The sequence below is a fragment of the Alnus glutinosa genome, chromosome 10 (genome assembly GCF_958979055.1).
Source record: "Alnus glutinosa chromosome 10, dhAlnGlut1.1, whole genome shotgun sequence".
NCBI classification, from domain to species: domain Eukaryota; kingdom Viridiplantae; phylum Streptophyta; class Magnoliopsida; order Fagales; family Betulaceae; genus Alnus; species Alnus glutinosa.
In genome coordinates, this window is record NC_084895.1 from 8,672,639 (window position 1) to 8,689,407 (window position 16,769).

The window sequence follows — 16,769 nt, forward strand, 5'->3', positions numbered from 1 at the left end:
TGCCAAACTTGTAGGTGGTATAAAAAATGAGGAATGCTAGTCATCAAAATAATTTTTTTCAAAATTTGGTTCTAATTTGATGTGTCACAATCTCATAAAATTTATTATTTTGAGAAATGTGTCACAATTTCATAGAATTATAACACATCAAAATGAAATTAAATTTTAAAAAAAAAAAAATTTAAATTTTTAGCATTTTTCATAAAAAAAAAATAAATAAATAAATAAATCACTTCAATGTTATAGTTAAAGCTGTGAAGTGTAAAGGAGTAGGACAATAGACAGCGTATTGTCATGTCAAGGGCCAGAGTGTTTTTTATGGTAGGCCTTGTGATGAACGTGTGCTTTTTTAATGCAGGTTTTCAAATCTGTTTCAGACGCGTTTTTACTAGCATTTTAGGGTTTAGGTTGGTTGTATTGAGGTCAGTGTCACACCTAATATTAATTGAAAAAAAAAATAAAAAATAAAAAACCAATAATTATTTATGCATGCTGAATGGAAAGATGCATTTCACTTTTACAAATTCTTGGTTTCAACGCTAGTTTTTAAAGGTCATATTAATGGTGGAAAGGATTCGTTTGGTTTTTGATTGATTGAATTTGTGGCTTAAGATTCTATGCATTTTAAACGAGATTTTGAGTATTTATTCTAAGGTTAAATAGGGTATTGGTGGGTTTTTTTTTTTTTTTTTTTTTTTTTTTTTTTTTTTTTTATTATTATCTTTTGCTTCTTGTGTTTTATTTTTTTTTACCGCAATTGGTATCTAAATTATTGAAAAAAATAAAAATAATACCTCCATTTAAAAATTAACGATTATTCACATTAGCATCACGTAACACACTTAAAAACGCAACACTTGTCCATATGTCACGTAAGTCATTACATTAGTGCTAACTTGGTTGCCACAATTTTTTTTTTTTTAAAAAAAAATTTGAAGGCTTAAAAAAAAAAAAAGATTGAAATAATTGTTAGGGTTGGCTGGGCAAGATGGGGTGCCCAACCGCTCCCATTTTGGCGGTGGGGGGTGGCTCGATCTGGGGTGGCCGAACCACCTGCAAGGGACACGGGGGTGGTCTGGCTATCATCAAGGGTTAAACTCCATAAATTTTGTTTTTGTTTTTTTGTTTTTTCTTTGATCGGTCGGTCTGGGGATGACCGCACCACCCCCAAGGGCCAAACCCCTAATTTTTTTTATTTTTTTTATTTTTTTTTAGCCAACGAGAGTGGTCCCCCCCCCCCCCCCTAACCCTTGCCCAAACATAACAATTTTTTCAATCCTTTTTTTTTTGTTTTAGCCTTAAAATAAAAAATAAATAAATAAATATGTAGTAGCCAAGTCAGCGCTAATGTGACGACTTATTTGGCATCTAGACATGTGTCATGTTTTTAAGTGTGTTATGTGGAGTTAACGTGAACAACTGTTAGTTTTTAGACAAAAATTTGGACGGATATACATTTTTCATCTTTTTTCATAGTCCATATACCAGCTGTGATTAAAAATGAAGCACATGGAGCGAAAAATAAAAATAAAAATAAAATAAAACTACAAGTGACAAAAAGGTGTTTAACCCTTTATTTTATCTTTACATTTCAAAATTCGTTTATTTAAAAGTTTTCGTAATAGGATATTAATTTAAACCATAAAATAAGTTTTTTTAACCATCAATTAGATTTTTTTTTTTTTTCAAACCATTTCTTTTGTTAAACCCACACAATTTAACAAAGAAGAAAATTGAATTATCAACTGTTTTATAAATTAAAGCGGTGGCTGCTCAACCGATTTTGTCTATTTACAGAACCTTTAGCTTGGGATTGGAAATGTGAAGCCAAAATCTGTCTCTCCTGGAGTGATTAATGAAGCAAAAAAAAAAAACAATGTGGATAAGAATCACCTCCATAATCTATAATACTTTTGCTATCTTGAGCTTCTATTTCTCTGTTTGGGATTTGTCTAATCACAATTTAAATTTCATGTTCGATTTAATTGATGGTGTAGAGGAAAAGGGATGGAAATTTCTATCGTGTCTACAAACTTTAGAGGCATCCACATGCTTGGCTGTTGGACAGCACAAAAGTTTTGCAGTATATAATCAACAAACAAGTCTGAAAATTGAATGACAATAGTAGTCTAAAGAAAATTCATAAAGTGGTTTGGTATGTACGAAATAAGGTGAGAATTCGACTTTCAAAATAAATTTTTTAAGAAAAATTATAATTTAGCCATTTAAACTGTCAGTCATTTTGCAAATAGCTTCACAAACTGCCAACGCTTGAATTCTAACCCTCCAAAGTACCAAAAAGTTTTGAAAAATGTCTATTTTATTGAAATTTAGCTATAATACCTCTGTCATGTGTCATTTTTCAGTTTTTAAAAACAAAACTAAAAAATTAAAAAAAAAATTAAAATTTTTGTTTTGTTTTGTTTTTGTTTTTGTTTTAGTTTTTTTTTTTTTTTTTTTTTTTTTTTTTTTTTTTTTAAAATAAAATGAATGTTTGGGGGTGAGCCACCCATAAGGATCTAGGGCCCCCTCGAAATGGAACCACCATGGGTATGGGGTGTCGCACAGTCACCCCAGAAGTGGCGGCGGCCACCTTCGAGCCACCCCCAAATGCCCAAACACTCATTTTCTTCTTCTTCTTTCTTTCTTTCTTTCTTTCTTTCTTCTTCTTCTTTTTTTTTTTTTTTTTTTTTTTAAATATAAATAAAATTTTAGTTTTTTAATTGAAAACTGACACATGGCAGGAGTATTATAGACATATTTTGATAAAATTGACCTTTTTGAAACTTTATGGTAGTTTGGGGGACCAGAATCCAAATGTTGACAGTTCACGAGACTACTTGCAAAATAGCTGGCAGTTTAAGAGAATAAATTGTAATTTTTCTAATTTTTTAATTTTATTGACATTAATCGCCTTGAGTTTTACTAATACTTTGATGACCAGTGAGACTAAGTCAGACTATAACTAGTCGAACTTAAAACAACAATTTAATACTATTATAATCATCTCCAACTAAAATATTCACAATTAATCCCCAACACTACAATTTGTAATAGAAAAAAAAAATTCTTAAAATTTAGTTTTCTATTAAACTATTTATCGATAGTATGAAAATGGGCTGCTGTCTCTTAGAACTCAACCCACTGTGGGTACATTAAAGGTCCTCCTTTTTAGAGCATCATTATCAAGCTCTCCAAAATTTTCTCCAAATTTAACCCAAACAATATACTTTTTTGATTTTATCCATCACTTTTAAAAAGTCTCATACATCAAGCTCTCTAAATTTTTTTCTATTTTAACTAAATATTATTTTTTATTAGTTTTTACAACAACTGCTTTAACTGTCATCAACATCAAAATCACACGAACCCATCTCAGATTCAGCCCAGGAAAGCACCAAAAAGCCCAAAACTCAAACAGGGATTTATATGAGATTGCAAACACTAGGCTACTGACAGTCGAAAAACAGGGGAAAAATTCATACAGAAACATCAAAAAATCCTACCCAAAGCCCATTTGGTTTTCTTCTCAAATAACCCCAAAATTTTTATTTACCTGAAAACCTCATGAACCTAGAAAATTTTCCAATTCTTCTATGGCTTCTCTCAGAGAATTTCTATCCAAAAATTCAGTACCCATCAACCGGAAATCAAAACCTGAGAATCTACTTACCCAAAAATTGAATCCCCACTGTTTGGGCTTCGGGAAAACGTCGGAAAAAATCCAATCTTCAGCGTCGCCGGGGCCGTCCGTGACCCTCCGACGTCAACTTCCTCCCCAGCAGCGGCCGACCCACCAGAAGCTTCTCCTTCTCCCTCTCCCGATCTCTCAATCTCCCTATACGGTCCAGATTTTGATGACCCACCCAAAAGTGAAGACAGAAGGCGCTAGAGAGATGGAAGTGAAGACGAAAGGCGCGAATGGAAAAAAAATTGTTAAAAAATTCAATAGAGAGTAGAATTCGTGAGCCAGATTTGTAGTGAAAATCTGACAAGAGAGGAATTAGAGAAACAATAAAGAGCTTGATGCAGCATGCTTATTGAATCTTTTCTCCAAATTTTGGAGAAAAGTTTGAAATAGCTACCTTGATACAGATGCTCTTACTGCCATATGTTTATTTTAAAAATTAAAAAAAATAAATATAATCTCGTTAAACTGCTACCTTATTGTCAATGTACCATTTAAGTTATTAATTGTGTTAATATCCCACCTCAAACAATTAAAAAATGTCAATGTTTCCTCTAAAAGCAACAAAAAAACAAAAATATCCCTAAATTTTTTTGAATAAGACAAAAAATGTCCTTATAAATTAAAAAAAAAAATCTAAAACTAAAACTAAAAAATTAAAAAAAAAACTAAAATAAAAAACTAAAAAAAATTAAATAAAAAACAAAAAAAAAAATTAAAAGAACGATAAAGAACCTTTTTTTTTTTTTTTTAAAAAAAGGCAAACGAAAAAATAACTTAAAATTATAAAAACAATTTTTTTCTTTAAAAAAAACAAATAAAAAAGAAAAAAGAAAAACCAGTTTTTTATTAAATTAAAAAAACGAAAAAGAACATTTTTTTTAAAAAAAATACAGAATAAATGAAAATTATTTAAAAAAAAATAAACAAACGAAAAAAAAAAACAGAAAAAAAAAGTTGTTAATTTTTAATTTTTTTGGTATAATTTTTTTTTTACATTTTTTTAATAATTTTTTTTTTATATTTTAATAATTTTATGAAGGTTTTTTTATCATTTGAAAAACATTAATATTTTTTGGTATTTTTTTATATATATTTTGTAATAATTTTAAAAAAATATTAACACAATTAGTAGTTCAAGCGGTTAATTGACAATGAAATTGAAATTTTGAAAAAATTATGTTTACTACTTTTCTTTTTCTTTTCTTCTTTTTTTTTTTTTTTTTTTTTTTTTTTTTTAAATTCAATGCAGCTGTTTCTAACATTTTGTAGACAGTTGAGGGAGTAAGGGGCAGTGTTGCTGGTGTGTTGTCATATTAAAGGGTTGATTTTTTTAAAAGTAGATGCTGTCATATCACGTGTTGTCGTATCAAGGATTCCCTAGGTTTCATTCAATGTGGCGTAGGCTATAATTTTTGAATCCAAACAAGAGCATTCTTTCTACGGTCCCTTTTCTATCTTATACAAAAAATCACCCGGCGCAAATATTTTTTCGGTTATTTAATAACCGAGAATGATACAATTCTACTCGATAGGTAAGAAACTAAAAGAATTTTTTTATTCATTATTTCAATACAAAATATTTTTCTTTTAAGACTTATTTCTCATTTTTTTGCATTTTATTGAATACTTTATCAAAATTTTGTGAAAAATGTGAAAGCAGGTACAAACTTATATTTGTACATAAAAAATATTTAATTGATATAAGGAAAGATAAGAGAATATATTCTAGAGTGTATTTGGATAGAGAAACAAAAAGAAATTGTGTTTCTTAAATTTAAGAAAAATAAAAAAGGAAGCCGGTGTGAATGTTCTACTGTTTGTCAACTTTAAAACATTCTAACTTTTTTTTTTTAATATATATATATATATCAGATCAATTATTTTTTTAGTGACCTCTTTATTTATGACACTATTTTTTTAGAAGTGTCATAAATTACATCCTAAAAAATTTGCACTGCTTCCTTAAAAGGGGTATGTTCCTTAAGTTTTAAGAAAAATTTAAAAAAAATTACAAAAATCACTCTACAGTATCTTTTTTAAAATTTTAGTTTCTCTGAAAAGTGAATAGTACTTCCCATATTCACTTTCTATTCAATTGTTTATTCACAAAATATATTTTTTTATTGTAATTTTTTTTTAATTTAAAGTAAAAGTAAATAAAAATAATATTTTAATAATATAGAAAAAAATATAAAAAAGATACTGTAGAGTATTTTTTTTTTTTTTAAAAGAAGAAAAAATGGTTATTTTTAAGAAAAAAAATGATTTTGTTTCGTATGTATAGGGCAAAATGAAAAATGGTTTTGTCTCCTACGTGTGTATATAAAGGATGGACCGGGGGCACGGTGAAGTAAAGAGTAAATAAGTTATATATTGAGGGTAATTTGGTACTAATTTATGAGGGCAAGGGCCCACATGCATGGAGTTGTGGGAAGAGAACATTTCCCTTTTCCACTTCGCCTAAAAATAGCGTGTCCCAAATTCTTATTCTTCTTCGCGTGTATGGCAAGATGCTCCTTGTGAGGCCCAGATTCAATCTAATCCAACTCGGCCAGCTGTGATGCGCTTCCTTTTGACTCATTCTGATGTGATCACCGGCTTACTTTGTACCATTAATTTGTGGCAATATTGTCTTTTGCGATATCAGTTCCCATTTATCGGAGTAAATAGTTAAAATTTTATCAATAAATAGGTATAAACGATTAGGTATTTTTTAGATGATTTTTTTTTTTTTTATTATACAAATTTGATTTGAATTCTTCCCAAAATACTAATGTAGGTATAGGAGTTAGTCCGACTATCACTTCCGCGAGCTTCTTTGTTGCTATTTTTTTATTTTGTAGAGGTAAAAGAATGATTTTACAAATACTTGTATCACCGTATCGAAAACTGTCTCAATAGTGATGATTATCTTACAAAAATATAGAATAAAGGTCCGTTTAAGTTTGCGATTTCAAAAAGTGCGATTTAAAATCACTGTTTTAAAATGTGCGATTTAGAAAAAATGATTTTTAAAGAAGCAGTTAAGCGTTTGGCAAAATCACAGTTTAATCTTTAAAATTGTAAATTAGTCTTAAAAATTCTACTTTTTCAAAAAAAGTACAATCTTACTTGCGATTTGAAAAAACAGATTTTCTGCGTTTTCAAATCAGTTCCCAAATAGTTTATGTTTTGGAATTTGGTTTAAAATCGAATTTATTCTTTACGAAATCGCAATCCCAAACGCACCCTAAGAAATGAACTTATGCCTCTTCTCAACGATAAACCTTTAATACAAATAAACTCTTTTGAAGATAACTCATATACTAAAACAAAGATAATTAAAACAACACTAACTCTACAACTTGAAAATAAAACAAAAATAATTACCACAATACTAACTTCAAAATAGATTACTGGATGTTGTATTCTTTATTTTATTATCGGGCCAAGTGATGCTAAAACAATACACTTTATATAATAATTATACAATATTGTGTAAAATGTGTTTTGTTAATATTATTACTCTTTATTATCATAATGTACGTCAGATGACATGGTGGTAAAGGTTGACGTCACTGGCTGATTGGAACCTTCCGTACGCAGGATATATATATATAACTTGGGAGCCGATGAATAAAAGCAACAAGGATTAAGGCTATATTCGAATCGAATTGAGTCGAGTATTGATTGTTTAAGTTTGACTCATTTAATTTTATTTCGAACACGAGTCGAGTTCGAATTTATCATCGAACGAAATATTTGTTCAAGTTTGGTTCATTTAATTTTATTTCAAACACAAATCGAGCTCGATCTTATCACGAGCTGCTCAATTAACTTATATGATTATTATATAAAGTAAATATCATGATTGTTTATATTTTCATAAATTCTATACTAATCATTAATTAATTAAGTCTTGTTAAAATTTTATCATCTGAGTTCATTAAATAAATTAACTTGAATCTTAAATAATATAATCTTGAGTTTATATGTATGTATATAAATTTATTATGCACATATACAAATTACATGTGTGCACACAAACATATATAACCACTCACAAACACACTTATGTACAAACAAATCTATAAAATTAAACTCACAACAATAATTCAAGCTATATCTATTATATTAGGAGGATGATTCATTTTTACTTCAGATGTTCTTATTACAAAATTAAAATAATACTAAGAAAAAATTGTAAAAATGAAGTTACACGAGTTTATACAAGCTTATCCAAGTCGAGCCGAGTTTATACGAATATGTCTCATTTAATATTCGAACATATTATTGTGTTCACGAACAGCTCATTTATTATTCAAATCGAGTTTAATCGAACCGAATTGAGCCGAGTTCACGAGCGGCCGAGCTCATCTTACACCCCTAACTAGGATGGAGGAAACGGAAACGTGGCATTCTTTTTTATAAGATAGGATGGACTTACAACTTTTGGATAATTTTTGTATAATTTTAAGCGCATTTTTAGTGAACTTTTTAAATTTTTGTTTAAATTTTAGTTAAATAATTTATTTTTGTTATTTTATCCAATTATTTTTTTATTTCAACTAAATATTAATTTTTTATTAGTTTTAAGCAACCATTCTTAACAAATAAGAAGAGAAAAAAAAATAATAAGTGAAGTGAAAGGAGAAAGAAATGATAAAATATTCAATAGCTCATGAAATTTGTGAGCCAAATTTGGAGTGAAATTCTGACAAGAGACAAAATAAAGAAATCATAAAGAATTTGTTAAAATAGATTTTTTTTGAGTTTTTCACCAAATGTTGGTGAAAATTTTGAAATGAAAAGCTCATTGGGATGCTCTAACTACTTTTTTTAAGATTAATCATTGAATATTTATGACTCATATATAGGTCCGATTAGTTTAAAAAAAGTTATTAGAGTTGTACGAAAGTTATGTCAAGAATTTAAAACAATCATTTTGCTTTTTTTATATACCGAAAAACAATTGGAATGGTAAAATGCGAAGCAGTACATTTTTTTTTAATTTTTTTTTTAACATAGCACTTAAAATTGTCATTGAGTTTAAAATTTAGTAATAATCTATTCAAAATTTAATTGTAATTTTTAATATCACATTATTTAAAAGGGTGAGAATATAAGAGTGTAGATATCATTCCTTATTCAACGAATACTTCCTAAAGAACTGGAAGTAGCCAGTATTTGTGGCCAAAAGAGCATTTTTTCTTTATGTAGATTTTATTTGTTTAAAAAATAAAAGAAAAAAAAAATACAATATTCCATTGTGTACTTTGTTAATTTACGGGCACTCTCTCTCTAGACTCGAGCTGCTCTTATCATACACGAACTCGTTTATGATTCGATCTTGTATAAAATCCATAATATTACTTTTGTTGAATTGTTTATCTATTTTGTCAAATATATTCTTTAATAATTTTAATCTTTTTTTCAACTTTAATTTTTTTTTGCTTTTAATTTTGTACCTCCTTGTACTAAAATTCTGATGCTGTTACTAAAATAATGGTATTACTGATATATAAAAGATAATATATATTTTTTAGTTTGTACTTTTTAAATTTGCTTCCCAATATATGCCTTTTGCCTTGAGGATTGAACTTCTTAATTAGTCATGGCATTGAGCACACCCGGAGATGAGGCAGAAAGTGAGCACCCCATTGCGTACGCTGCGCTCTTCAGTCTTCACATGGAATAAATACACTGTTCACGATAATTTTTTGAGATGATATCCTTGGTAATTGAGAATGGTCCTTCTCAGTGGGTACTTGGTCTCCAGCCTATATGTTTCCCACATGTCTCTCTTGGTGCACGTGCACCGATCACTTTGTTCTAAGAAACTTCTATAGCAAGGTGATGCTACTGTAAAAATATGGACTGCTTTTAGGATAACTCTATCCTTCAGCCGAGCCTTCAGGTATAATTCAAAGATGAAGGGAAAAGGTTCTGAGAAGAAAAGAATGCCATAAATTAGATGGTGAGACTACATTGTTAGGAAACGAAACAGAAGAAATAAGCAAAACAAACACACATGAGCGCCAAAGTCACGTGGTTCACTTTTACTTGTACAAAGAGTTGCTTCGGTTTTTCACTATGCATAGGAGTTCACAACACTATGAATATATGTATAACGTCTTGTTCAACTATTATTAGGGCTTTGTGGTATCCGTGTCTTTAGTCAAAGGGCTCGCATTTTTGGAAACATTGCCCTCGCGTACTTTCGTTCTTAACTTTGTTCTTGGATTGCTCAGCCCAATCGTGTTTTATTTTGTTTTTGATTTTTGAGGTAATCTATTTTACATGTATTTAAAAAAAAAAAAAAAAAAAAAAAAAAAAAAAAAAACTATTACTAGGGCTATAGACCCAAAGGTCAATATTGAAACTTTAAACTTTAAACTTTTAACGTCTTGTTCAACTATTACTGGCTATAGGCCTAAATAGCGTGTCCCAAATTCTTATTCTTCTTCGCGTGTATGGCAAGATGCTCCTAGTGAGGCTCAGATTCAATCTAATCCAACTCGGCCAGCTGTGATGCGCTTCCTTTTGACTCATTCTCATGTGATCACCGGCTTTCTTTGTACCATTAATTTGTGGCAATATTGTTTTTTTTTCCAATATCAGTTCCCATTTATCGGAGTGAATAGTTAAAATTTTATCAATAAATAGGTATAAATGATTAGGTACTTTTTTAGTTTTTTTATTTTTATTTTTATTTTTTTTTATTATACAAATTTAATTTGAATTCTTTCCAAAAATACTAATTTAGGTATCGGAGTGAGTCCGACTATCATTTCCACGAGCTTCTTTGTTGCTATTTTTTATTTTGTAGAGGTGAAAGAATGATTTTACAAATACTTGTGTCACCATACCAGAAACTGTCTCAATAGTGATGATTATCTTACAAAAATATAGAATAAAGGTCCATTTGAGTTTGCGATTTCAAAAAGTGCGATTTAAAATTACGGTTTTAAAATATGCGATTTGAAGAAAGTGATTTTTAAAGAAGCAGTTAAACGTTTAGCAAAATCGCAGTTTAATCTTTAAAATTACAAATTAGCCTTTAAAATTTTGTGTTTTTAAAAAAAGCAACATCTTACCTGCGATTTGAAAAAGCAGATTTTCTGCGTTTTCAAATCAGTTCTCAAATGGTTTATGTTTTGCGATTTGGTTTAAAATCGAATTTATTGTCTACGAAATCGCAATTTTAAACGCACCCTAAAAAATGAATTTCTGCCTCTTCCCAAAGATAAATCTTTAATACAAATAAACTCTTTGAATATAACTCATACTAAAACAAAGATAACTAAAACAACCCTAACTCTGCAACTTGAAAATAAAACAAAAATAATTACCTCAATACTAACTTCAAAATAGATTACTGATGTTGTGTTCTTTATTTTATTATCGTGCCAAGTGATGCTAAAACAACACACTTTATATAATAATTATACAATATTGTGTAAAATGTGTTTTTGTTAATATTATTACTCTTTATTATCATAACGTACGTCAGATGACATGGCAAAGATAGACGTCACTGGCTGATTGGAACCCATCCTGATATATATATATATATATATATTCCAAGTTTTAGGAGCCAATGAATGAAAGCGACTAGGATGGAGGAAACGGAAACGTGGCATTCTTTTTTATAAGATAGGATGGGCTTACAACTTGAATAATTTTTGTACAATTTTAAGCGCATTTTTAATGAACTTTTTAAATTTTAGTTAAACAATTTATTTTAGTTATTTTATTTAATTATTTTTTTATTTTAATTAAATATTAATTTTTTATTAGTTTTAAGCAACCATTCCTAACAAATAAGAAGAGAAAAAAAAAATGATAAGTGAAGTGAAAGAAGAAAGAAATGATAAAATATTCAATAGCTTATGAAATTTGTGAATTAAATTTGGAATGAAATTCTGACAAGAGACAAAATAAAGAAATTATAGAGAGTTTGTTGAAATAGATTTTTTTTTTTTTTTTTTTTTTTTTTTTTTTTTTGTTGAGTTTTTCACCAAATTTTGGTGAAAATTTTAAAATGAAAAGCTCCCTAGGATGCTCTAACTACTTTTTTTAAGAGTAATCATTGGATATTTAAGACTTACATGAAGGACTGGTTAGTTTAAAAAATGTTATTAGAGTTGTACGAGAGTTATGTCAAGAATTGTACAACAATCATTTCTCTCGTTTTATATACTGAAGAACAATTGAAAAATGGTAAAACGCAAAGTAGTACAATTTTTTTTTTTTTTTATTAACAAAGTACTTAAAATTGTCATTGAGTTTAAAATTTAGTAATAATCTATTCAAAATTTAATTGTAATTTTTAATATCACATTATTTAAAAGGGTGAGAATATAAGAGTGTAGATATCATTCCTTATTCAACGAATACTTCCTAAAGAACTGGAAGTAGCCAGTATTTGTGGCCAAAAGAGCATTTTTTCTTTATATAGATTTTATTTGTTTAAAACATAAAAGAAAAAAAAAATACAATATTCCATTGTTTACTTTGTTAATTTACGGGCACTCTCTCTCTAGACTCGAGCTGCTCTTATCATACACGAACTCGTTTATGATTCGATCTTGTATAAAATCTATAATATTACTTTGTTGAATTGTTTATCTATTTTGTCAAATATATTCTTTAATAATTTTAATCTTTTTTTCAACTTTATTTTTTTTTCTTTTAATTTTGTACCCCTTAGACTAAAATTCTGATGCTGTTACGAAAATAATGGTGTTGTTTCGTAAAGATTGTTAGGTGGAGGTTTTTTTTTTTTTTTTTTTTTTTTTTTTTTTTTTTTTAAGGAATGTTAGAATATTTACTATGGTCTTTCTTTGTTGGGGCCTTATGTGATTTTGTATCTTTTTTTTAATAAATAAAAAAAAACTACAGCTTGAAACTGGTTATCTTTTTATTCTTTTTTTCTTCTGTGCCAAGTCAGCATAGAAGTACTCAATAAAGAACCCAGTGTGATAGCATTTTTTTTTTTTAATAATAATTAGTGTTGACGTGATACAATTTGTATGGAAAAATCAAAAAAATTTGTAATGTAGTGAATTTTTTTTTATTTGAATAATAATAAAAAAAATGAGACATGATTAAATGCACATATCTTGTACACTATTTTTTTAAATTAACTATTAAATCTGTAGGATTTATGTGTAAATTTTTGTAACTCTTACAAATTTAATAATTAATTTCAAAAATTAAAATGAATTTGAAAAATGAGTTGTATGTTCCCAAACAGGCAAACACGCCAATGTCCTTTCGTAATTTTAACGACGTCATTATTAGAATGTGCAACACGAGGATAATGACAAGGACAAAGACGGACAAATGTGTTAAGAAGTAGGCCCAGCCCAAGCACCGATTAAACGGGTGTTTTAAACCCAGGTGTTTAGTAATGTTTACTGTGTTAATTTACTGGCTCTCTCTCTCTCTCTCTCTCTCTCTAGACTCGGTCGAGCTGCTCTTTTTATACGGAAATTTGAGAACAATTATCTCGTCCTGGTTTTGGGTTTAGAGCTCGCTCATCTCTTCTCTGTGGCCCCTTTCGTTTTGCTGTCATTTTCTTTGTTCACTTGAGGAAAGCTTAGAGGTAGAGATGAGTGGTCCTCCAGAATGTGAAAGTGTTACTCTTGATCTTCTCAAGAAGAAGATGGAAGACTTTGCTAAGGAAAGGGACTGGCAGCAGTTTCACAGCCCCAGAAACCTCCTTTTGGCTCTGGTATAAATGCTCAATCTCTCTCTCTCTTCTTTGCCTAGCTATGGCCTATAAACAATTAAGACCTTTTCTTTCGCCTCATCCATATATATATATATATATATATGTAAACAATCTTTTGTTCTTGTGGGGGTGAAGTTATTTGTCGTGATGAAATATTTGGCAGGTGGGTGAAGTTGGGGAACTCTCTGAGATATTCCAGTGGAAAGGAGAGGTTGCGAAGGGACTGCCTGATTGGAAAGAAGAGGAGAAAGTGCACCTGGGTGAAGAGCTTTCAGATGTTTTGCTCTATCTTGTTCAGCTCTCTGACGCCTGTGGCGTTGATCTTGGCAAAGCTGCTCTCAGAAAGGTTCAACTTAACGCGATGAAATACCCAGCTCCAAATCAGCAAAGCCAGACCAACATGATCAATGGCACCCAGACTGGTTGATTTTTCGATCCAACCTTTTCAGTTTCCATTGCATGGAGACTAGTGATTGCATTAATTCTGTTAGATTTCGCTACTCTTTTGGCAAGTGAATCAGATCCATCCGACAGATAAGATATTTGGTGGTGATTGATATCGTCAAAATTTCTTTTTTGACTTTAATTTTACTTTTCCGTATCTTTTAAAGTTTACATTAAGCATATGGAATTTATGAGTTGATTTTGATCCTTATTTTTTATTCGTATCCGAAAGAGGATAAGTTTAAAAAATGGATTCTTTTCTATAAATAAAAAATTATTTATTATTAATATTAATTACACTATTACAAGCCAATGTATGCATGTTTACCTTATTGACCAAAATAGCGTCACGTACATTTAATTTGCAAAGTGAGGTAGCGTCCTTCCAGCTTTGAAAGCCACACGTACAGTATTTATACGCATTTGATATTGAGATGGGATACGGTTGCAACTTCTATACAATTTTAATAAATTTTTTTTTTTTTTTTCAAAATCAATCATTAGATATGTAGGACCCACGTATAAAAAGACAGATTCAATAGTTAATTTGAAAAAAAAAATTATTGGAGTTGTACAAAAGTTGTAAACCTATTATATCTCTTTGAAATTTTTTATCTTATTGATCAAATACACATTACTACAAGAAACCTGGTCTTTAGCAATGAGAAATTGTCATTGCTAATAGTGTGAAAGTCATTGTTAATTACTTTTAGCGACGACACATTGTTATTAATAAGTTCTTACAAAAAGATGGATGTTGTTGCTTATTAGCAACAACTTTATTTTGTTGCTGATAACACCTTATCAACAACAACAAAGGTCATTGCTAAGAAGCATGGTGTCGTCGCTCCTCCTTTCAGAACACAAAATGACTGTCGTTGCTGAGAGTGTGTTGTGGATAGTGGGTTATTAGCCAAAGTCGTCGCTGATAGTGGGTTATCAGTTACGACATAAAGTCGTCGCTGATTACAACTTATTAGCAACAACCTCAAGTTTTCGCTAATAATTTTTATTTATTACTTTTTTAATTTTATTTATATTATTATCAATGCTAAATTTGCCATTAAACTCCTACACCATATAAAATATTTCACTCTCTTTGAGTAAAATATGATTTATATTCAATTAAAAATATGAATTACAAGAAGTATATACGTACAAGCCTAGCAATTAAAGTTCACATTAGACATAAATTACTCTCTTCACTACACCTTATTCCACTTTGCTTGATACACATTTGCTTCTTTTTCTTCATCTTCTTGGATCCATGTACTTGCTTTCTTGTCATTAAAAGTTTTACGTAAAGTTTAAGAAAGCACACTTTATAGAACTAGAGTATAAATTGCTAAACATATAACAAATTATTATGATAAAAAAAAAAATAGGCACTTGATATAAGCAGAACTCACGAAATGGTGACCTATTTTATGTATGTCAAAAAGCCACCAAAAATTTATCATCTACCAGGTCCTCAAAAGGGCTCAAAAATTAAATACAAAAAATTAAGACCTCAAGAGGTCTACACCTTAAGCCTTGAGGGACAATTTATGGAAAATAAAACAAATCATCTTACGTTTTCACTTTTTTTTTTTTAAAAAAATCTTATGAGGCTGGGGTACTCTTTTTTTGTTTACATGGATGTTCAAAATTGACTCAAGTTTTATGCACAATGTTAGATTATATGTTAGATTATATTCTTGTACTGTCCCATATGGGCTATGTTGTGTATATGTCTTTCATGTCCTAGCCTATATATATAGGCCTCTCATGTACAGTATTTGTGTGATTCAATATATATCCTTTCTCTCAACATGGTATCAAAGCACAGGTTCTGAATCACCAATTTATTTTTATTTTATTTTTTTCTTTTCTTTCTTCCGGCCTCTTCCCAGCAATTTTCCGGCGCTGCCGTTGCTTCCGCCGTATCTCATCGCTCTGTCTTCCTCGGTTCTTCGTCTTCCAGTCCTTGTTTCGACCTGGTTTATATACCAATCGAAACCTTGGGAGACCATCGTGCTAGAGCCGTAAAGAACAGCCCGATCGGAGCATTCACGCTCCTCCACGCGCCGCCTGAAGATTCTGCCGCCGCCAGACTCTGCTGCCGCTCCGCCGCCATACGATCCAGCCGTTCGATCACTCCAATTTTAGTACAGATCCATAGATCCACCGCCTAGCTGCTCAGAGACACCAAGTATGTCCAAATTGGACGGTGGACGTGCCGCCATGCGCCGCTAGAAGATTGCAGCCTGCTGGTTCAAGCGCCCACGCGCCGCCACACCTCGCATGTGTCATCCACGCGCCAACCTTCTGCAGTGCCACGTCAGCTACTGCCACGTCAGCCACTGCCACGTCAGCATTGGTTTGACCGTTGGCCGTTGACTTTGACCACTGCATCGGCTAACCAGGTGTTTTCTACTTATTTTCTCGTTCTGATTTCATTTTTCTGGTCTATTTCTGCATTTGGCATCTCCAGATGGCACAAAACAAGATTCTTACTCATATTCATGCTAAATTGGATGGCACCAACTACATTGTTTGGTCCCAATCTATGAGGAGCTTTCTTAAAGGCCGCAAGCTCTGGCTTTATGTGACTGGGGATATCCCCAAGCCTACTAAAGTTGATGCCGAAACTGATGATGCTTTCCACACTTGTCTTATTGATTGGGACAGCAAACATCATCAGATTCTTACGTGGTTTCGTAACACCACCATTCCCTCTATTGCGGCTTTATTTAGCAGTTTTGATGATGCTCAGGGTGCTTGGAATATGCTTGCTTCTCGCTACTCATCGATTGATGGTTCTCGCGAGTACCAAATTATTCTTGATCTCTATCGTCTGAAGCAAGAATCAGATCAGACTATTACGGATTTTTTTGCTCACATGCAGTTCTTATGGGATCAATTGGCTCTTTCTGA

At 30.6% G+C, this 16,769-nt stretch overlaps 1 protein-coding gene across 1 annotated transcript; it reads left to right on the forward strand.

Annotated features, from left to right (window-relative positions):
* The first annotated feature begins 13,125 nt into the window (after window positions 1-13,125).
* Window positions 13,126-16,184, forward strand: LOC133880122 (uncharacterized). The gene is made up of 3 exons (XM_062319003.1): window positions 13,126-13,409; window positions 13,573-13,831; window positions 15,746-16,184. The coding sequence occupies exons 1-3, from the start codon at window positions 13,287-13,289 to the stop codon at window positions 15,871-15,873; spliced, it is 510 nt and encodes a 169-aa protein (XP_062174987.1). The 5' UTR covers window positions 13,126-13,286; the 3' UTR covers window positions 15,874-16,184.
* The last annotated feature ends 585 nt before the right edge of the window (window positions 16,185-16,769 follow it).

Bases quoted from the DNA above. Each gene is read 5' to 3' on its own strand.
- LOC133880122 (XM_062319003.1), top strand. From the start codon at position 13,287: ATGAGTGGTCCTCCAGAATGTGAAAGTGTTACTCTTGATCTTCTCAAG. The intron at 13,410-13,572 runs GTATAAATGCTC...AATATTTGGCAG, and splicing joins GAAACCTCCTTTTGGCTCTG to GTGGGTGAAGTTGGGGAACT. The intron at 13,832-15,745 runs GTTGATTTTTCG...GCCTCTTCCCAG, and splicing joins GATCAATGGCACCCAGACTG to CAATTTTCCGGCGCTGCCGT.